This window comes from Vulpes lagopus, chromosome 7, assembly GCF_018345385.1.
Source record: "Vulpes lagopus strain Blue_001 chromosome 7, ASM1834538v1, whole genome shotgun sequence".
Classification (NCBI taxonomy): domain Eukaryota; kingdom Metazoa; phylum Chordata; class Mammalia; order Carnivora; family Canidae; genus Vulpes; species Vulpes lagopus.
The window spans coordinates 71,385,678-71,407,214 of record NC_054830.1 but is presented as its reverse complement, the minus strand read 5'-3'; the positions used below and the strand labels follow the sequence as shown (position 1 = coordinate 71,407,214).

At 36.4% G+C, this 21,537-nt stretch overlaps 1 protein-coding gene across 11 annotated transcripts in view; it reads left to right on the top strand.

Annotated features, from left to right (window-relative positions):
* FKTN (fukutin) overlaps positions 1 to 21,537 on the top strand; it is a 73,353-nt gene that overhangs the window by 23,233 nt on the left and 28,583 nt on the right. For all 11 annotated transcript variants that reach the window (XR_005988985.1, XR_005988986.1, XR_005988984.1 and 8 more), the window contains 6 exons: positions 638 to 841; positions 6,533 to 6,810; positions 7,463 to 7,595; positions 14,616 to 14,745; positions 17,036 to 17,169; positions 18,687 to 18,814. Coding sequence is in view for 8 of the 11 variants with exons in the window: in XM_041762876.1 (XP_041618810.1) it covers positions 638 to 841; positions 6,533 to 6,810; positions 7,463 to 7,595; positions 14,616 to 14,745; positions 17,036 to 17,169; positions 18,687 to 18,814 (1,007 nt within the window). In the remaining 3 variants the exon portion in view is untranslated. The remainder of the gene's footprint in view (positions 1 to 637; positions 842 to 6,532; positions 6,811 to 7,462; positions 7,596 to 14,615; positions 14,746 to 17,035; positions 17,170 to 18,686; positions 18,815 to 21,537) is intronic.

The window sequence follows — 21,537 nt, the reverse complement described above, 5'->3', positions numbered from 1 at the left end:
GTAGGGGTCTCTACTTACTGCTCCAAAGAATTATATTTTAAAATATTACATTACTTTTAGAAAATCAAACTATATTTGGGAATAGTCAAGCATGCAATATATTTTAGTTTGATCTTTTGCTTAGAAAGATTATTAAGCAGTATTAACAAACATGAAAAAAAGTAGCACACAGAATTGATTTTTTATTTTGAAAAGGTTGACATTACCATTTTTAAAAACTGACAGATCCAGTATTTCCTCTCCAATTTTGGCTCAAAAAGATTTAGCCAATACCAAGGGAATAATTTGTAAGCCCAAAGTTTTCATCTCAGGTACAATTTATTCTATGTTGCTCTTTTGATGTATAATTGGTAGCTTACTTTTCTGTACTTTATAGTATGTTGCATATATTTTTACTATAGCATATTTTATCATGTATTGTAAATACTTGTTCATCTTGCTTAGTATATTGTGTATATCCTGAGAGCAGGGGCCCTGTAGTATTTATCTGCTTACTCGTTCAGCATAAATAATAGACATGGTATCTTTTGAGTAAAAACTGTACATATTCTTATAAAATTAATGAATAAAAAATTTAATAAGGTGGATTATTGTATTGGTTTAGAAGAGTTAAGGAGATTCTTTTCCTCTCAAACAGCGTGCAGTTAAAAAATTTATTGTGCTAACATCCAGCCAAAATGTACCAGTGTTCCTTATTGATCCTTTGATCCTGGAATTGATTAATAAAGACTTTGAACAAGTCAAAAATACTTCTCATGGCTCCACTTCAGAATGCAAGTTTTTCTGTGTTCCAAGAGACTTTACCACATTTGCGCTACGGTATCACCTGTGGAAGAATGAGGTAAGATGATTTGCTTTCACATAACAGAATGTGTCCTTTACAAAATAGTGTGGGGATAAACCAGTTTTTTAAAAGTAAAACATTTCAAAAATCTTTAAAGCTTTTTATAAATTGTGTTGGGAATATTTTCAGCTATAAGTAATAGAAGACAATTAACAAAGTAGGGACCTACTTTTCTTGTGTAACAAGAGGTTAAAAGATTGGTGCCAGGGATCCCTGGGTGGCGCAGCGGTTTGGCGCCTGCCTTTGGCCCAGGGCGCGATCCTGGAGACCTGGGATCGAATCCCACATCAGGCTCCCGGTGCATGGAGCCTGCTTCTCCCTCCGCCTGTGTCTCTGCCCCTCTCTCTCTCTCTCTGTGACTATCATAAATAAATAAAAAATTAAAAAAAAAAAAAAAGATTGGTGCCGTTGGTATTAGTCAGCTGCTCACTGATGTCAGGGCGGGCATCACTGAAGTTCTTTCTTCATTCTTCTCATCATTACAAGATAGCTGTCCTGGTTATCAGGCATCATAATCCATGTTTAAAGACAGGAAGGGCTAGTGACACTTTTTATCCTTTGAAGCAAAAATTTTCTCAGAAGCTTCTGATAAACTGCTTATAGCTCACTGTCCAGAACTAGATTCGTACGTCTTCTGGTTGTAAAGGGGCCTAGGAAGACAGGTGTTTAGCATTTCCATCAGCATAGGCAGGCAAGTAGGAAGGGTTTTGGTGATGAATATTCAGTATTTGCCACATAAGGTGTGTGAGGGCAATGTCACTAGTCCATAGCACTACTCTTTCCATCTTGAAAGTGTGTAGTACTTGTTTGATACTCATGATTCTGTGATGGTGGGATTTTTGGGTAGCATTTAGCTGGGCAGTTCTGATCTCAGCTAAGCTCAGCTTCTAGTCACCTAGGCAGCTCTGCTTCTCCAGGGTGGCTTGCTGTCAAATGGAGCAGTGGAGGTATCTTGACCATGTGTCTAATCATCCAGGCTAGTCTGAGAAAGCAAAAACATGAAAAGTTTCTTGATATTGTTAAAATATTAAGATTTCTTAACTGTGAACATAAATATACCTCCTTTCATTCAGATGTTCTTTGATGAGATTTAATAAAATACTGTAATTTTTCTAACAGATTTTACACATTAAAAAAGATTTTATTTACTTATTTAGAGAAAAAGAGAGAGCATACAAGTTGGGGGAGGGGCAGAGGGGAAGGGAGGGAGGGAGGGAGGGAGAGCATCTCAAGGAGACTCTGCACTGAACGTGGAGCCCAACATGTGGCTTGCTTGATCCCACAACCCTGAGATTTTGACCTGAGCCAAACCAGGAGTCAGGCGCTCAACCAACTGAGCCACCCAGGTGCTCCATATTTTGCACATTTTTGATAAGATTTATTCCTTGCTACTTTATGTTTGTGTGTGTGTGTGCGCGCATGCATGCATGCACAAGGGGTGGAGGTGACAAGATAACGTGGATATTTTACCTCTTCCTTTACTAATTCGTTATTAGAGGTAGTTGAGAATGCTGTTGATTTTTGTATTTTGACCCTGTTTCCCAGCTACTGTTCTGAACTCTGCACTGTCTAGATAAACTTCAGTTTCTTCCCTGCCTTCTCCCTTCTTCATCCCCTTTCCCACCCTCTTTCTTTTTTCTCTTTCTTTGAATATAGCAGGTTATATTTTCTGCACAAAAAGACAATTTAGTCTCTTCCTTTCCAACCTTTACACCTGATTTCTTTTTCTTGTGTTATTGATTTAGGTAGGACAAGATAATATTAAATAAAAGTATTCTTTATTTTGAAAGAAAGAACTTTGTATTGCTTGGATGTTGGACCTCCAGAATTGAGTCTCTCATTTTCTTGTCTTTGATTTCTTTCTCATCTATAGATTTTTCATCTCTTTTTCTAACTGTCCTACTTTTATTTTTTTATAAATTTATTTTTTATTGGTGTTCAATTTGCCATCATATAGAATAACACCCAGTGCTCATCCCGTCAAGTGCCCACCTCAGTGCCCGTCGCCCAGTCACCCCCACCCCCCACCCACCTCCCCTTCCACCACCCCTAGTTCTTGTCCTACTTTTAAACAAAATCTAACACTGCCATTGATTTTCTTCATATTGCTCAAAATTTTTATATTTTTCCAAAAATTTTGTGTACTGTTTCTTATGATTCTTGTTTCATGGGTATGGGTTTATCTTCTTTTGCTCTGTAGATTTTCATGTTTTTTGGGTTTTGTTTAGTTGTTTGCTCCGTATTGCATTTTGTTTTTCTAAATCCCTTCATCTTGGGCATTTATTTTTTTGTTATGGTTATTTATTTTTTTGTTGTGGTTATTTTATTTGGTTTTCATGATATAGCCATTCCTTAATGTTTGCTGATCTTTGTTCATATTTAAGAATGAGGCACTGAAAACCAGTTGGAAGCTTTCTGTTAGGGCCATGTTTCATAAACTGGTGACTTTCATGATAGAGTAATAATAAGGGTATGCCAGCTTTCTCACTGACTCCTAAATGTCAGTATTTGTAGCCCATTTCTACTGGACTGTTTGATTTCCTTATAGAAAAAGACCAAAAAAAAAAAAAAAAAGAAAAAGAAAAAGACCACAATGCTTATAAGCCTTTTCTATAAAGAGTTTTTATAATGTTCCTTTGTTTTCCCAAAATGAAGTTTGACATTATAACCTGCCTACATACAGAATCCCCTAAGTCAATATAATGTCTTAATTATAATATGAATTAGAAATAAAAGGAAATGTGTATTTCAGCTTGTAAATGTTCAGTCATGACTACATTGGAAAGCATAATGAAGTAATTCAGATGGTTGCACTTTTCAGTGGGATCATTAAATATGATTAGCTTCAAATATAGACTCATTACGAATGATACTGTTAGTAATGTGATTTTTTTAAATAATGAACAGGTTTCCAACAACAGAAAAGTAAAATTGTCTCTCCTTTAGCATAGCCATTGTATCCCTGAGAAATAGAGGTTCAGATCATTATGAACAAGTTTTTCTGCTGCAGGACTGATAGAACATTTGAAATTATTTAGGATATGGGACAGATACTCATATTTTGAATTATAGAATGTCTAGTATTCCTGGCCTGAGGCTCTAAATGCCACTTGTATCTTCCTCAATCATTATGATAATTAAAAATATGCCCACAAATATTTTTAAAGATTTTATTTATTTATTTGAGAGAGAATGCACAAATGAGGGGAGAGGCAGAAGGAGAGGGAGAAGCAGGTTCCTCACTGAGCAGGGAGCCTGACACAGGGTTCAGTTCCAGGACCCTGGTTTATGACCTAAGCCAAAGGTAGACACTTAAATCAACTGAGCCACCCAGGTGCCCCTGCCCACAAATTTTTTAAATGTCTCTTGGATATGGTACCACTTGCCTTGAGAACCAATACTTTAGAAGAAAGAGACTGTGCCACGATTGGCAAGACCAATATGCAAAAGGTCAGCAATACCCAGAATAAGTACACAGGTTCATATTTATTCTTCTATACATATGATATCACATAGAGTCCTTGGATAGTCCTTCCTAAACCTTCTCCTAAGGTAGAGCTAATTAGAGTACTAGACCTAATTATTATAAACTTAATTCGTATGTGATTATTCTTTATTAATACCATTACCATAAAGTGAGCAAACTACTGCCAAAGGCAATTGGGAGTAGATTTGTGCTGTATAGCCTTGACTTAGGCCTTTGCTCTATTTCATCAGAGCAATTAGTTTGTTCTGACTTTTCTCTCATGATTATAAGAAGACACGCCATTTCATAGTTCTACCTGTTTTGTTTGTCAGTGTTTCCTCCTACATCCCAAGGTCTTGTAAGCCTTTTAATTTTTTCCTCAATTTACCAACTAATCATTTCTTCCATCCTGTACATTCCATCTCTGAGTTGGTCACTCTCACCCTCAGTCAGTACATTCTACTTCTTAGGTATACTCGGAGAGAAAAGGAAAAAGAGGAGCCCTGCAGTTGATCAATCTAACATAAGGGAGAGTCAGGTGAAATTGCATTAGTTAGGGTAAGTTGCATTAGTTGCTGTTAAAAAAAAAAAAATCCCTAAAATCTCATTAACCTAGCACAAGAAAGGAGTGATTGTCTTTACTCAAGTCCAGTATGGATATTCTTGGTCAGGGGTACTCCTGGATGACTCTCCTCGAAGCAGTGACTTAGGGATACAGGCTGTTTCATTTGTGTGGTTTTTCCATCTTGGAGTTCTTTGCTTCTCTAGATGCAGACAGAAGAGGGAAAGCATGGAAGATTTTATGAAGATTGTAAGCCAGGCCTAGAAGTATTATATGATATTTCCATCCACATTCCTTTGGCCAGGACGCGTTTAGCTCTATATCCATAAGTAACAGTTGTTATTGCCAGTTAGAGTCCTCTACCAGAATTAGCACTTTCTCTCATAACACCAGATATCTGTTGAGTACCTACTGTGTACTAGTTGATTCCTGTGGTTGAGGAGCTTGCAGTTATTGATGGAGTTAAACAATTAAAAAGCTGTATAATCAATATTATAATAGAGGTCTATATCTGTTACGAGATCATGATGAGGATACAGCTAATCCAAATGACAACATTCAGAAGCAGTAAGTGATGTGAATAAAGTACTCTTGAAGAATGTTTATGACTACTGTGACTTAAGACAAACTTACACAGCTCCATAATTTAATAATGTTAAAGCCTGATATTACCACTTAAAGCTTTGTTATCCTTAATTGTAGACTAAGTATGATAATATCTTCCTTGCTGCCCTCAGATAGTTTCTGGGGGCATCAGATGAGATAATGAATGTGAATGAGTTTCATATACACTATATGAATATAGAATAGAGAGGTAGTATTAAGAATGGAAAGAACCTTAGATTTAGTTGGAGAAGACCTAAATGCTGGCAATGGCTTTGCCTCTTATTAATTCTGGTTTTTTAGACTTCTGTGGCTCTGGTTTTTAATCTAGCATACCTCGTGCTACTTATTTTAGAAGGTAGATGTCATATGTAAATGCAATAATGTTTATAAAAGTTCCTTGGAAATTATAAAGTCCTATTAAAATCTCGTGTGTTCTCAATAATTAATACTATTTAATCATCCATAACACTTTTTGTTGGTATTAGGACTAAAAGTCTACCATATAGATTAATCTTGTTACATTAGATTTTACTGTAATGATGTTGCAAAATATACTTGTTTGATAGTATGTCTCAGTATCTTTTCTAATTGGCATTATGATGGACTTCTATTGAAGTAGCAGTTTAAGGTGTTGGGATATAAACTATGAGATGAAAGTATTCTTCTTTTGAAGTACTTTGGAAGATACAGATTAATAGAAGTTAAATTGAAAATTGAATGTTTTGTTTTAAATGCTATCCTTATATTAACAATTACTTTGTAGATACTATCCAGAGAACACTAATGTGAGCATTCTCTTTCCAAAGAAGAAATTGGTACTAATTCACATAAAGAGAGTTTGAATGTATCCTCCAAGCTATGTAGTTCCCCTTTCTGGTATGCTTCTTTATTCTACCATCACCACCTTCCCCCTTGCCACCCTTAGTTCTAAATCTTCAGGCAAAGAGCACGTTAGCATAAAATATGTATGGCTTAATTCAGTGTAAAAGTCACTTTAGTTTTGCTACCAGCATTTGGTTTTAAATATTTAAGCTTGATGTTTCTTTGGTTTTAGGAAGGCTGGTTTCGGATAGCTGAAAATATGGGATTTCAATGCCTAAAGATCGAGAGCAAAGATCCCCGGCTAGATGGCATAGACTCACTTTCTGGAACTGAAATTCCCTTGCACTACATCTGCAGATTGGCCCATCATGCCATCCACTTGGTGGTCTTTCATGAGAGGAGTGGCAACTACCTCTGGCATGGCCATTTACGACTCAAAGGACACATGGACAGGAAATTTGTTCCTTTCCGAAAGTTACAGTTTGGTCGTTATCCTGGAGCTTTTGACAGGTAAGTTCAGGATCTAAAGGGGGGTCCTGAAACTTGTATTTTCCAGTCATGAATTCTTAGTCTTTGTTTACATTTAATAATTAATATGTAATTTACACAAATCAGTTTTGAAATGTAAATATTCAATAGGAAGAAATTCATGTACATGACACCAAGAAATATATGTAAGAACATTCATGACAACATTGTTTGTAACGCCCCCAAACATTGTATATTCATACAGTGAAATATTGTAGAGCATGGAAATGAATGAATTAATGCTCTGTGTAACAACATAGTTGAATCCTACAATGTTGAGTGACCGAAGCAAGACTTAAAATAAAACAACTCTTGATTACATTTATAAAAAGTACAAACACAGGAGAAGATATGTTCATAATACATGCTTTCATAGTAAAAGTGGTCAGAAGGTACAAACTCCCAGTTAAAAGATAAATAATTTCTGTGGATGTAATATACAGTGTGGTGACTTAGCTACAGTGCTGTATTGTATATTTGAAAGTTGCTGAGAGAGTAGATCTTAAAAAGTGATCTCTGAGGTAACTGAGGAAAATATGCTTGATGTTTAGCTCTTTTACTTATGTTGTATTTTTTGAAGAGCTGCCAGTTTTCTGGGTTAAGTCCTTGTAATAAATCTTAACTTTGTTTTCAGGCCAGAATTACAACAAATTACTGTTGATGGATTAGAAATTCTCATCCCAAAAGATCCAGTGCACTTTCTAGAAGAAATACCACGCTCTAGGTTTATTGAGTGTAGGTATAAAGAAGCTCGAGCATTCTTTCAGGTTAGAAATAATCAAATATTGTACTTTTTAAATTAAAGGAAATGTGTGTATTTTTAATAGTTCTGGGAAGGGGTAGGGAATGAAGGGACTTATGAAAAATAGGTAAGAAATATTTTTTGGTTTATCTATTTTCTTCTAGATTGTTTATTTGTTTGTTTGTTTGTTTATTTTTAGGTAGTTTAAACATTAACCTCAAGAAACTATTTCTTCCCTAGTTGAATGGTGTGTTGTTTGTGGAGACATTTTTTTATTTAGATAGACTTTTGGTAGGTTTAGCACTGGCCTTTGCTTTAGGTTAGGACACCCCATACACTTTATCAAAGGTGGTGTGTTCTTGAAGCACCCCAGTTAGGATGAAGCCACTGAAGATGGACCATATAGATTTGGAAAAGATTTCATGGAAAATACAGTTTTTCTCAGAGGGTTGACAATGAATATGAATTTTTTTGTGTTTATGAAGGTTTTTTGAAGGTAAATGCTATGCAGAGACCAGTGCTTTTTGAACTTTACTTTATTCTGCAGCTGTAGCTTTCAGTTCAATAAACATTTATTGAAAGCCAGTTTCCCAGGAACTCTGCTGACCCCGGGGATATAAAGATGATTTTGAGAGACATGAAAGTTCAGCTCTAAGCGATGACTGGAAACAGAAATATAGTAAAAACAGATTTATGATGGATTTGGGGTACCTAATCCTTCCTCTTGCCCTTTGTTTTTTGGGATTCCCTTCCAAGAAAGCTGTAGATACATGAACAGGAAAGGAACGGAGAAATGAAGTACCAGCTGTATCATCACTAAGTGATGCCCTAAAATTGTGCCCCACACCCACAAATGCAAGGTTTTCCTGGTAGGCTGTGTTACTCCCATGGACTAAGGCCTGACAGCCTTCCTGGTGGGTCTTCCCAGCCCAGTCCCCTTTTCTGTAGTTGTGGAGCTGTGAAACATACCCAGTCAGCCTCATGGGTGGAAAGCTGGCCAACTGCCTCTGTGGATGGGCCTAATCTCATAGGCAAGTGCTGATCATCATTTATCACGCAGTAAGTAAGAAGACACAGATGTAGTCTGGTGCTTGGACTTGACCACTCACTCTTCTGGCCTTAAGGGAGTTTGTTCTGGTTGCCACTTCTGTTAGAGCACTTATCACAGTGAATTAGGAGTGTATGTCTTGTCCCCCTAGTAGACTATATGAACTTCTTGATGGCAGGCATCTTACTTTATTCACCTCTGTAGCCCCAGTATCTAGAACAGCATCTGGCACAAAGAAAAGATCCTATAATTATGAAAGAATGTTTGGAGAATAATGTGCTCATCTGAATCAAATGATTTTTTTTTAAGGACACTTATGAGGACTCCTCTATTACCTAGCAAGCATTTGCCCAGGCTCATTTCATTGCTCTTTGTGAGAAAGCAGTGTAAAATGTAAAATGCTTCAAAATATTGATACATCATTAGGATAGTATCAAATTTTTTAATTCTGTATTTTCGTTCTTGCTTTTGAAATTTTTAGGGCAAGCACTCAACTCAGTCAGCATTTGAGTGAAGAATATGGATGATAGATGCTCAGAGGGCTTACCATTTATAGCCTCGTAGTTTTGGTGTTTAGAGTACCATCACACAGCAAGACTATAATCCTGCCTGGAGGTTTATATTTATAGTAGGATCATGTGGAACTTTGTGTTCATTCTTTATCAGGTTGTTTGTGTCCCTCACTTGCAGCAAGGTATACTTGTGATTTCAAATTTTCTTTTATTTTTTGCTGTTATATTGGTATTACTAATGTAGGGTGCCTAGTTAGGTTAATAACTGTTTACTCTTAATCTCTTAAATGTTTCATTGTTTGAAAATACCAGGAGAGTCCGTTTTTAAATTGAAGTGAGCATACATAACTTTGGACACTTGATGGCGCCAGTCATCAATGCCTGGTGTAAAACAAGCAATGAACTAATCCAACAGAGCTCATAAAACAACCTTCTAACTTTCTATTTCTAATAATATTTTTTTGGAAAAATTCTCAAACATTCAAGAAAGTTATAAATAAAATACAAATATTTTTTTCCTGAACCATTTGGGAGTAAGTTGTTGACTGTATATCCCACAAATCAGATAATTTAGCATTTTCCCAAAACAAGAACATTCTCGTACATTGTCTTAATAAAAAAATCAGGAAGTTAACATGTAGATTTATTACCACTTAATCCCCATTCGAGTTTTGCTAATTGCCCCAGTAATGCCTTTATAATAAAAGGATCCAGTTCAGAGTAAAATATGATAAAAAGGATTTAGAATCACATGTTGTATTTAATTTTTCTTTTTCTTTCTCTTTTTAAAAAAGATTTTATTTATTTTAGGGGGAGAGAGAGAGAGTGCGAGCAGGAGGAGGGGTGAAGGGAGGGGGAGAGAGAGAATCCCAAGCAGACACTGCCCTGAGTGCAGAGCACGACCCAGGTGTTTGATCTCACTACCCTGAGGTCATGACCTGAGCCGAAATCAAGAGTTGATTGCTTAACTTACTGAGCCACCCAGGTGCCCCTGTATTTTTCTATTTCTTTAGTTTCATCCAGTCTGGAATGATTTCATAGTCCTGTTTTTTAACTTTTATGAATAACTTTGATGCTTTTGAAGATTACAGGCCAGATATTTTGTAAATTGTCCCTTGTTTGAGGTTCATCTGATTTTTCCTCATATAAGATTCAGGTAATACACCTATAATAGGAATAACAGAAGTGATTCTGTGCTTTTCTCATTACATCAGATGCTGCATGGTTGTGATTTGTCCCATTACTTTTGATGTTCACACTGATCACTCGATTAAAGTGGTATCTCTAGCTTCACCCTTGTCAAGGTTCTGCTTTTTCCTTTGTTACCAATAGAAACTTGGCATGAAGGCACTTTTTTTTTTAAAGATTTATTTATTTATTTGAGAGAAAGTTTGCGCAGTGTTCAGGAGAGACACAGGAAGAGAAGAATCCCAAGCAGACTCCCTGCTGAGCATGGAGGCCACCATGGGGCTCAGTCTCAAGAGCTATGAGATCATGACCTGAGCCAAAATTGCCAGTCAGAAGCTCAACTGACTGAGCTACCCAGGTGCCCAGAAGGTACTTTCAAACCAAGTAAATATTGCCAGTATTGCCAAAATATTGGCACCTGGGTGGCCCAATTGGTGAGGTGTGTTGGACTCTTGATTTCAGCCCAGGTCATGAGATTGAGCCCTGCATCAGACTCTGTGCTGGGCATGGAGCCTGCTTAAGATTCTCTTTCTCCTTCTGCCCCTTTTCCCACACTAGGTGCGCGATCTCCCTCTTTAAAAAATTGTTAATATCCTTATCAGTCTTTCAATTTATTTGTTTACATCCTGTCTCCTATTTTATTCAACAGGTTATAGTCCATTCTTTTCTTTTTAATTACTTATTTTTTTTTTTTTAGTAATCTGTACACCCACCATGGGGCTTGAACACACAACCCAGAGATCAAGAGTCACATGACCTTCTGAGTCAGCCAGGCAACCTCTTTTATTTTCATTATTTACTTTCATTCTCAAATTCTTTCTTATTTGGCCAGTGGAAACCTCTTCATGGTGGCTTCCATGGCTTTTTGACATGTCTTCTTCATTTTTTGAGTTCTGTTTTACTCTTTGGCTCTTTGGCTCTAGGTTCATCCTTTAATTTCCCTCCTGCAACACCAGAATCAACTGTTTCTCTAAGTTCTGATTCCTTTTATTTTTTATTTTTTTTAATATCTATTTATTTATTCATTCATTCATTCATTCATTCATTCATGAGAGATAGAGGGAGGCAGAGACACAGGCAGAGGGAGAAGCAGGCTCTATGCAGGGAGTCCAATGTGGGACTTGATCCCAGGACTCCAGGTTCATGCCCTGAGCCGAAGGCAGGCACTTAACTGCTGAGCCACTCAGGCATCCCCTGATTCCTTTTAGAAGCCAAGATTTGGATGCCAGGTGTGTTCATTGCTACTTGGTTTTTGTTGCACACAAGCCTTCTCAGTGACTCTGTGTGTGTTTGTGTGTGTGTGTGTGTTTCTGTATCTATCTATTGAGATCCATAAATTTACATTGATATCACCATTCCAACTAATTTATGTTTCATTTAAACAGCCTAGGGTTTATTTCCTTATTTGTGACTCCTTTCTCAAAAAGTGAGAAATTTTACTTCTTTTGTTCTTAATATATTTGCTTATATGTCCAATCACCTGTCATTGCTTCTGTCCCTTCTCCCACATGGTTGCTGTCCTCACTCTGCTTGAATGTTGCTAATCTCCCCCTGGGCTGCCTCCATCTATGGACATACTTCTCAAACTGCTTCCGGCTCTGACTCCTCACACTGGACATGGAGGGGGTGTCCTCTCCATGTGGATTCCCTCATCACTTGATTCAAGCTCTGATGCCCATACCCAGCTACCATGAGCATTTTCTTGCTTTGCCTTACCTAGTGGTTTTAGTATTGAATAGTTCAGGAAGGCAGGGGGAGGAGAAGAGGAAATACTCTCTTGACTTACTTTATTTACTTCTAATTATTTTCTTAATCTACCAAGAAGTTTAGAAGTAGGATAATATACGTTTTCCTGAACTTGATTTTGTTTCAGCAGTAACTATCAAATAATACTTAATGCGTTTCAGTCCAGTCTATTGTATTCTATTGAAAAACCAGAGGGTAATATGGAAATATCTGGACACCTGGCTTAGGAATATCTACAAAGCTATATTACCCTCCTTTTCTACCAATTTTTTTCTGAGATTTTGGACAAATTTCTAAGCCTTAATTTCCCCATGAGTGGGTACCTTCTGTCACATTATTTTCAGTCTATATTTGGGGGAAGATTGAGGGAAAGGTTGCCTGAATGCCAAGGATCAAATGGATATAATATTTAAATTAAGGTTTTGTCTTTTTCTAGAGGTATGGTAAGCCCAAGATTGACATTTTTAAATAGAAAAAAAATAAATACTATATTTTAAAAAATCCAAAATAGATATAAAAGGTTTATAGGTGCATATCCTTTAATATATATGAGAATCAGTTCTAAGAAGTGAAATTTCTGGAAGTGTCATGCTAGGAAAGGTATATAAGAGGTGAGAGTATGTCCATGCCGGGGACAGCCTCGTAGGACATAACTATCAGAGTAATATTTTTATCAAGCAGAGTTTTCATGTCTGTTATTTAATCTGACCCTTTCAGTCACTCTTCTAAATAAGGCAAGTATTTATCTTTAACAAGTAAAAAACCTGAGTTTTCATTGTGCTACACAGTCATTATTGGCTGAGCATAGACTAAGTCCTGGTCGGCAGTCTTTCCCACCATACCAAGGGTAAGAACATGCGCCTCCCTTTCCAATCAAGAGAAGCTATGGCTCTGAGTATGTTTTCATCTTGATCAAATTGTATGTGATCACATACAATTTGTATGTTCTGGAGAAGGCAACTTCTCTTCTGTGATCCCACTTTCTTCCTAGGGATAGTTTTTTCTTAAGATTCCCTAAAGTCCTTCCAGCAACTATATTTTCTCCTGCTATATTGTAGATGAATGATGGGATATTATAGGTATTATAGGTTATTATAGGCAGGGGCTAGTGTAGGAGGGGCCTAGTCATTTATTCATTTTCCCATTTACCACTATATGATGCTCACATATTATGTGTCAGGCGCCATTCTAAATATGTACATCCAGTGATGAGGAGGTTTAGTACATGCCCTCAAGAAACCATCTGTATAACCTAGTGGAGGAAATACAAATAAAATCAACAATGTGAATTTAAAATGATAATAATTATAGTGAAAGTATATGTAAGTGGTAACTACTATAAAGTCATCAGACAGATTCTTTCATTTGTCTTTGTCTATTGACAAATATTTCTTTGTTCTGTATGTGCTGGACAAAAGGGCAGCACTAGAGAATAAATATATACATCTTCCTAGGAAAATTAGGGAATGTTTTTCAAAGGGTAGAATTGAGACTTGGAAGATTTTGTTAGTCAAGAGCACTTCAGATAAAGGAGACATGTATAAAGAAACAGAGGCTTGAAAAGTTATGCTATATTTGGGGAGCTAGAAGGTATCGCTGTATTATACGGTGTGAGGAAGGTCACAATGAGGCTGGACCAGTAGTCAGGGACCAGAACAAACGTCCTTGTCTACTATGGCAAGAAGTTTAGATTTTGATCTATAGGTAGCGAAGCATCACTGAAGAATCTATAGTGTTTTCCTCAGTCTAGAATATCCTAATCATGAAGAAAATTAGAAAAGCATGACTAAGTAAATGATGCTGATAATATTTGTGCAGAACTTCGTAATTTATGAGATATTTTCTGTCATCCATTGTCTCACTAAATCTTCAGAGCAGCCCTGCAAAGTGTAATTCTTATCCTTTAGTTACTGATGAGGAAACTGTATCTAAGAGAGGTTTGTTCTTTCATACTCTCACTCATTCAGCAGATGTTCAGGTGCTGCTCTGGGCACTGGAGGCAAAGTGGTAGAATGAAGTCACTTTACTAGTACAGCTTGTGGTGTTCTAAGGTGATAACGCCCAGCATCAGAGCCAAAGAGAAGTGGGGCTGGACTTGAACACAGATAATCTGAGTCAAAAATCACAGGCTCTTTCTATTAAACTCTGTAGTCTCTCAAGACCAATTGAATCAGTGAATCTTGAAAATGTCACTAAGTGCATTTTGTATAGATATGCTTATAGCTCTCAGAATTAGTCTTCTTTTCTCCTAACTGCCCAGTCTGCTAAATTGTGACGTGGAGGGAGTTGATAGAAGTGGAAGTCTCATCCTTTGGGATTCCTGGTTATACTCCTTTCCCTTTCACTTGTCTTTTCTAGAATCTGCTCCTGTAGTCTTATAAAAGTGCAACAAATAAGGAAGTCTGACACTTGATTTTTTTTTGACACTTGATATTCTATAATAGAAAAATTATAATATGGGATTAATTTTCAAATTTAACTTGGATGTCACAGAATTATTTCTAGAAATTTAGAAATTGTCGTAATAGCTGACTGTTTGTTATATCTGTAGCAATACCTTGATGATAACACTGTGGAAGCTATGGCCTTTCGGAAGAATGCAAAGGAATTATTGCAACTGGCAGCCAAAACATTAAAGAAATTGGGAGTACAGTTCTGGCTGAGCAGTGGAACTTGTCTAGGTAAAACTCTTGTTGCTTTACATTTGTCTTTTTGTCATTTTGTCCTCTGGCTTTAGGGATGACTGCTTGAGATGACAAAACATCTGTGATATTTGAAGTGTCAGACAGAATAAATGTAGTGCATGTAGCAGGAATTTATTGATTTTTTAAAGAAATTAATTTCAGAAACAGAAAAGAGTTAGGAAGACCATGTTGTGTTTACCAAAAACTATAAGTCATGTATAAAATTTATATCAGGATATATAGACTACATTTGATCTTCAGGTAATCCTTAGATTCGCATTTTATTATTTCTATCCCAAAGATTGTTCTGCCATTTTAGAAAAAAAAAAAAATCTGTTCTTTTTCTTTATTTACACACTACACAAATGAGAGGAAGACTGAGGGAGTGTCATAAGGTCTTCCCACAAGTCTTTTCCAGGTCACTGATACTATCACTGGTTGGACATCACTGCCTTACCACATTCTATTCATTCTAAGAGGGGGAAATGAATGCTTTTCTAGAGTCCTATGCAAGTTGCTGTTAGAATCAGAGAAAGATTGATGGATCTCTTTCCACTATACATTACATCTCACACATTTATGTGATGTATGCTTTAAGGTTTAACTTTTTTTTCTAAGGTTTAACTTTTTGAAGCAAGATTGTATTACAAACTATGTCATCAGAAATACTTCTTAATCACTTGTGTTGTATTATGCCTTTTTAATCCACGTTTTTCTTCATTTAAGAGCAAAATAAGGGAGTTAGATTAGACACTATTTAAGGAGCCTTCCTTTTTTTTTTTTTTTTAAAGTAGGCTCCACACCTAGTGTGGAACCCAGTGCGGGGCCAGAACTCACGACCCTGAGATCAAAACCAGAGCTGAAATCAAGAGTCTGATGCTTTAACTAACTGATCCGCCCAGACACCCTAAGGAGCCTTCCATTTTTAATAGTTTATGAATCTTTCATGGATGTGAGGTGTGGATTTTTCTCAAGCTAGAGATAAGACCCCATCCTAGACTTCTAAAGATCTATGTTAAAATGAAGATAGTTTAGAATGCCAAATACTATTGCCCAATAGCAATACCGATAAGACAATTGTAGACATTTATGTACTTTCTGAATAATTTGGATTAAAGAATTAGAAGGATACTAGGGAGACCCAAGAGCCTTTAGTAGTACTAAGGTATAGATTTTAGTTTTTTAGAACAGTACTATAGCACTTAATTGCCTTTTAATATTGACAATGTACTGAAAATTGCGGATGAAACTGCTGTTTTTTATATGACCCCCTCAGGGGCACCAGGTAGTATAGTCAGTTAAGCGACTGACTCTTGGTTCAGCTCAGGTTGTGATCTCAGGGTCCTGAGATGGAGCCTTTGTTGGGCTCCATGCCAGTGGGGAGTCTGCTTGAGTTTCTCTCTCCCTCTCCCCCCACCACACACTCTCTCTCTAAATTAATAAATCAATCTTTATGTTGATTTATATCAGACATGAGCTGTTCAGAGTTGCTCAGAAAAGGGATAATAGCTAAGCAAAAGAATTAAATTATATTGTGTAGCATGCCTTAAAGGCAGCCTTCATCATTAGAGGCTTATGATCAAACATTCTCAAAAGTAATGTAATTTTTTTAATGGATGGCCCACCTAACATTTTTTTTTAAGATTTTATGTATTTATTCACGAGACACACACACACACACAGAGAGAGAGAGAGAGAGAGAGAGAGAGAGGTAAAGACACAGGCAGAGGGAGAAGCAGGCTCTGTGCAGGGAGCCCAATGTGGGACTTGATCCCAGGAATCCAGAATCATACCCTGGACCAAAGGCAGGCGCTCAACCACTGAGCCACCCAGGCATCCCCCACTTAACATTTTTTTAATTGAATTTATTTATTTACAGAGTGTGGAGCCTGACTCAGAACTCAATACAACCCCTAGATCATAACCTGAGCTAAGACACCCAACTGACTGAGCCACACAGGAGGCCTGGCCCAGTTAACATTGTTAAAGCTGATAGTTTATCTAGAAATAAAAATAACTCGTGAAAATTTTTGAGGATGCTGAGTGCTCAGAGCAGTAAAAATGAAGGAAAGAAGGAAAGAGAAAAAGAAAGGTTCTTCTACAGATGGCTCCTTATAACCATAGATTTTTAGTTTGGGATTTAATTTTTTAAAAATAATTTTGGTAAAGCACTGGAAGTCTAATCTTATGAAATAAAAACCACTCTTACAAAGATCATAGAATAGTGACTAATTTTTTCCAAACTTAAGATTTTAAAAAGTTTTCTTGTTTCTTTTTTAATTTTTAGGGTGGTATCGGCAATGCAACATTATTCCTTATAGTAAAGATGTTGACCTAGGAATTTTTATACAAGATTATAAATCTGATATTATTTCAGCATTTCAGGATGTAGGACTTCCACTCAAACACAAATTTGGGAAGGTCAGTAGTAACAATCTGCTTTACTTCATAAGTAACATGTCTCAAAGATAAAGTTTATATTAGTTCAGAGATGGTTAAGAATGTTGCACGTGTCATTTTATCACTCAGTATTGGCCAGGATGAGATCAGCAGAAGTTTCTTATGTGACTTATGGACTCTTTAAGGAAAACCAGAAAAATCTGACTTTCTGTTGACAATGAGAAGGAGAAAAGGATCTTTTGAACTCTTGAAGGCGAGTTTATTGCCATTATGTTAGATAACAATATAACATAATTAATATACTGTATAATGTAAAATTAATACAATTATTAAGAGTCCCACCCACACTACCTGAAGTTATATTGTTTCTTATGAGTCACTTAATTTCATGTTCACTTAGGTGTCCTGTCATTATCAACATGAAATGGTCCTTTGGTAGCTAAGGGTTAGAAATGTAGAATCATTTCAAATAGTCCTTAAATTTCTTATCTATTTCACATATTCTGGGTCACAGCAATTTTCTCAGAGTTCAACTAGGAATAGGTCATCATGACTTAAATGAAATTTCCTTTTAGAGAATTTGATTTAATTTCTATGCCCCAAGCCCATGATTCCTTGCAAACATCTTACTCTTTTTTTTTTTTTTTTTTTTTTTGCAAATAACATCTTACCCTTAATTTGTTAGTTCATAGGGAAATGTTGTCCTGGAAAGCAAGTAGAAGCATATTTAGTCACTTAACAAATTATTTTCTTTATCGTAATTCTAGTTTATATGAAAATTTAATAAAATGTTTTTCAGAGGTTAGAGTCCAAGCAATAGAACTCTAGGCATGCAGCAGATGTTTACTGTACACTCACTGTATGCCTGGCACTGCCTCTGCACCTGGACACAAAGATAAGTAACAGTACTTATCCTTGAGGTGTTCACTGTCTAATTGGGGAAAAAAAACACATAATAATTATGTGATTAGTGCTATAACAAGACAGATACATCAAGACTAATGGGAACATAATTATTTGTTAAGAAACTTAAATCATTCAGTTTCTTTAGGGAAATGCTCTCAAAATTCTTTGTACCTTTAACTTTTGTTTCTTCTTTTTTTAAGTACATAATGTAATGATTTATGGTATGTGGATGAGTTTCTATGATACCACATTTACCTAGGTACTTATTATTGATTGAGATGAGAGACTTATTTCCTAACAGGTTTACTTGATTATTAAAGGGAATCATTTTTCTTGATTCCTTTCCTTCTTTAGTCAGAAACGGGCTCAGGAACAGGATGTTCTGCAGAGTGGTAATTTAGCTACTGTAAATCATTTCCTCTGAGTTTTCATTAATTGTCAGAAGCAACATTATTTTATATGCATTTAAGAAATGAAATGATGTCATGCTACTGATAAATCCCATTTTCAGAGGGTTTCAGCTTTTAAAAAATGTTAGAATCAGTATTCTCTCTACAAAATAAAATCTTTTTTTTTTTTTTTTAATATACTTCCTTCATTTCAGTCTGTGAAAGTTTTCATCTTCCTCCTAGGTAGAGGACAGCTTGGAACTATCTTTCCAGGGAAAAGATGATATAAAACTCGACATTTTTTTCTTCTATGAAGAGACTGACCATATGTGGAATGGAGGCACTCAGGCCAAAACAGGAAAAAAATTTAAGTATGAATCAGATAAGTACTTATAAAAGGGGCCAGAGAAATAACTTCAGAAGGTAGAAATTGAGGAAGCAACTGAAAAAAACAAATAAAAGACTGTCACAATTTCACTATTAACTTATTCTTCCTCATTTTACCCATAAAGCCCAATTATGTTTGGAAAGTATGGACTGCTGATAAGGACAGTTTAAGAGGAAGAAGTGCCCCTGGGACTTCAGTCTAAAGAGTCATTATGATTAGAAGCCTTTGAGGCATCAGAAAGGGAAAAGCAAAACAAGGCACACTGTGGCCAGAGCCGTAGCCACAACACTAATTGGCTTTTTCAATAGTAAGAGCTTGTTAATTTGATGGAAATGGGCAAAGGGTCAGTAAGAAGGGGATAGTCAGGGTGAAGTGAAATTTAAGTGAGGATGTTGGGACCGAACTGCTTTGAAGCCATGAATGCTCAACAAGCTGTAGAATATGACTTCAACAATAACTGCGGGCTGATCCTTAAAGTATACTCATTGAGCTTAACAGCTACCATATTTTGTCAAATTTAAGATGATATGGATTATAAGATGCACCATTATTCTTTGTGCTATGAAGAAAGGAAAAATACTGCCAATTATAATTCTAAGACACATGATTCACAGATGGAAAAATTTGGGTAGGGGGAAATGTTTCAGAATTGATGGAGTGCAGTATGTTAGATTGACATTTTTAACATTTTTTTTAATGCTGTTACAGTAAAACTTTCTGATGAGAAAAGACAAAAATGACATTAGAGCCACTATGTTCTCCTTTATGATGCAGTTGACCTATTCTCAATTCTGAGAGGGAAAGACAAAGAGAGGTGAATGAATGAGAACAGGAGCCCACAGAGCATGGGCTTTGGAGTCAGACAGACATAGGAGACTTCAGCTACACCGTAACCAGTTTGTGGCCTTTAGCTTTTCTGAACATTAATCTCCTAGTCTGCTAACTTTGGATAGTATTACTGTGTTTGACTATTATGAATATTTTGTATCTGTTAACATATAATCATCAAAACAATCTTAGGAGGCAGGTATTCGGTGAGGTGCTGATACTGTAAGTAGTTGTTCAAGACTACACAGCACATAAGTGAAAGACTTAGACAGCAACCTGGCCTTTAGCCACCACTCCTCACTGCCTCCCTAATACACCTCACAATTTGAGGCATCTGGCAAAATGCTTAGCACTCAGTTATCAGTAAAAAATGTGGTTATTATTATGATTACTAATGTGATTATTATCATTATTATGGTAGTTCTGTGACCCAAAGCATAAATTTGCCTCACTAACTAGCTAAGATTGGAGCTTCTGCTGTTGAATACATTTGAGCCATTGGGCAGGGTGGGGAATTTCTATAACACAGAAGAGAAATGTCATTTTCAGACTGGTTTTTCCTGGGTGCATTGACACACCCTCTTGATATTGCTGAATCTTTATTTGAAGGTAAGGAGTCTTCATGTACGGTTGAATTCTCATTATAAGGTTAAGCTCTGATTAGAAGACAGAAATTAACATAAAATTGACATTCTCACTGTGGCTAGGTGAATGGGGGTAAGTGTTTATAACATTAGCTATAGTTTGTTTATCCAAATATAATAAAGAAGCTGAATTTGGAAGTGCGTGGGTGACTCGGTTGAAGTATCTGACTCTTGGTTTCAGTTCAGGTCATGATCTCAGGGTCATGAAGTAGAGCCCTGCATCAGGCTTCACATTCAGTATGGAGTCTGCTCGAGATTCTCTCTCCCTCTCCCTCGGCCCCTCCTGCTCGTGCTCACTCTTACTCTTTTTCTCTCTAAAATAAATAAATCTTTAAAAAAAATTGAAAAGTTAAAATTAGTGTATGATTTAGAGGCTTCTTTAAAAACTATAAGATAGTGTAGCACAGAAATTGAAGGGATACTCCCAAGCTTCTCAGAAGGCTTCCCTTCAAAGTCACCGGGGGAATGGTCCCCTGACTCCACACAAAGCACTACTGGAATGCCACGCACTGCAGCCTCTCAGGTGGGAAGCCTGCTTCTCCCTCTCCCTCCCATCTCCTCTACCCCCCACTCCTGTGTGCAGGTACTCTCCCTCTCAAATAAATAAAATCTTAAAATAAAATAAAAATAAAAATAAAAAAGAAATTGAAGGGATAGAGCCAGTCTACTTGCTTTTGAATCCCAGCTTTATTCTTTACTAGCTCTGTTACTGTGGGCAAGTTATTTAGCCTCTCTGTGCCTGTCTCCTCAAGTGTAAAATTGATAATAATAATAGAAATTGCTACATAGAATGGCTTTAAGGATTAAGTGAGTTAATACATAAAAAGTTTTGAAGAGAATTAAAGATATCCTGAGTGTCAAGTAATTATTGGCTGCTATTATTACTACTACTAGTAGTATGACAGGGGTAAAGAAAACTATTTCTCTTCTTCATCTTATGAGAAACTTACGGATTAGATACCTATATAATTAACTCAATATTAAACTGCCAAATCTATTCTTAGAGAACTCATATGAGAATCTCACCTTTTTTCTAAGAAAGGTACTTTCTAGAGTCAGTATTATCATTGTTTTTTTTCCAGTATTATCATTGTTATTCTTAAATTTCCTTCCGAGGCTTGAATACCTTTCTTCTCACTAACATGATCTGAAACCCACAAACTTCAAAAGAACGATTCATTTCTAACCAGTACATTTCTGCATAGAAAGAGCTTCTTTCATTCTGCTGTAACTG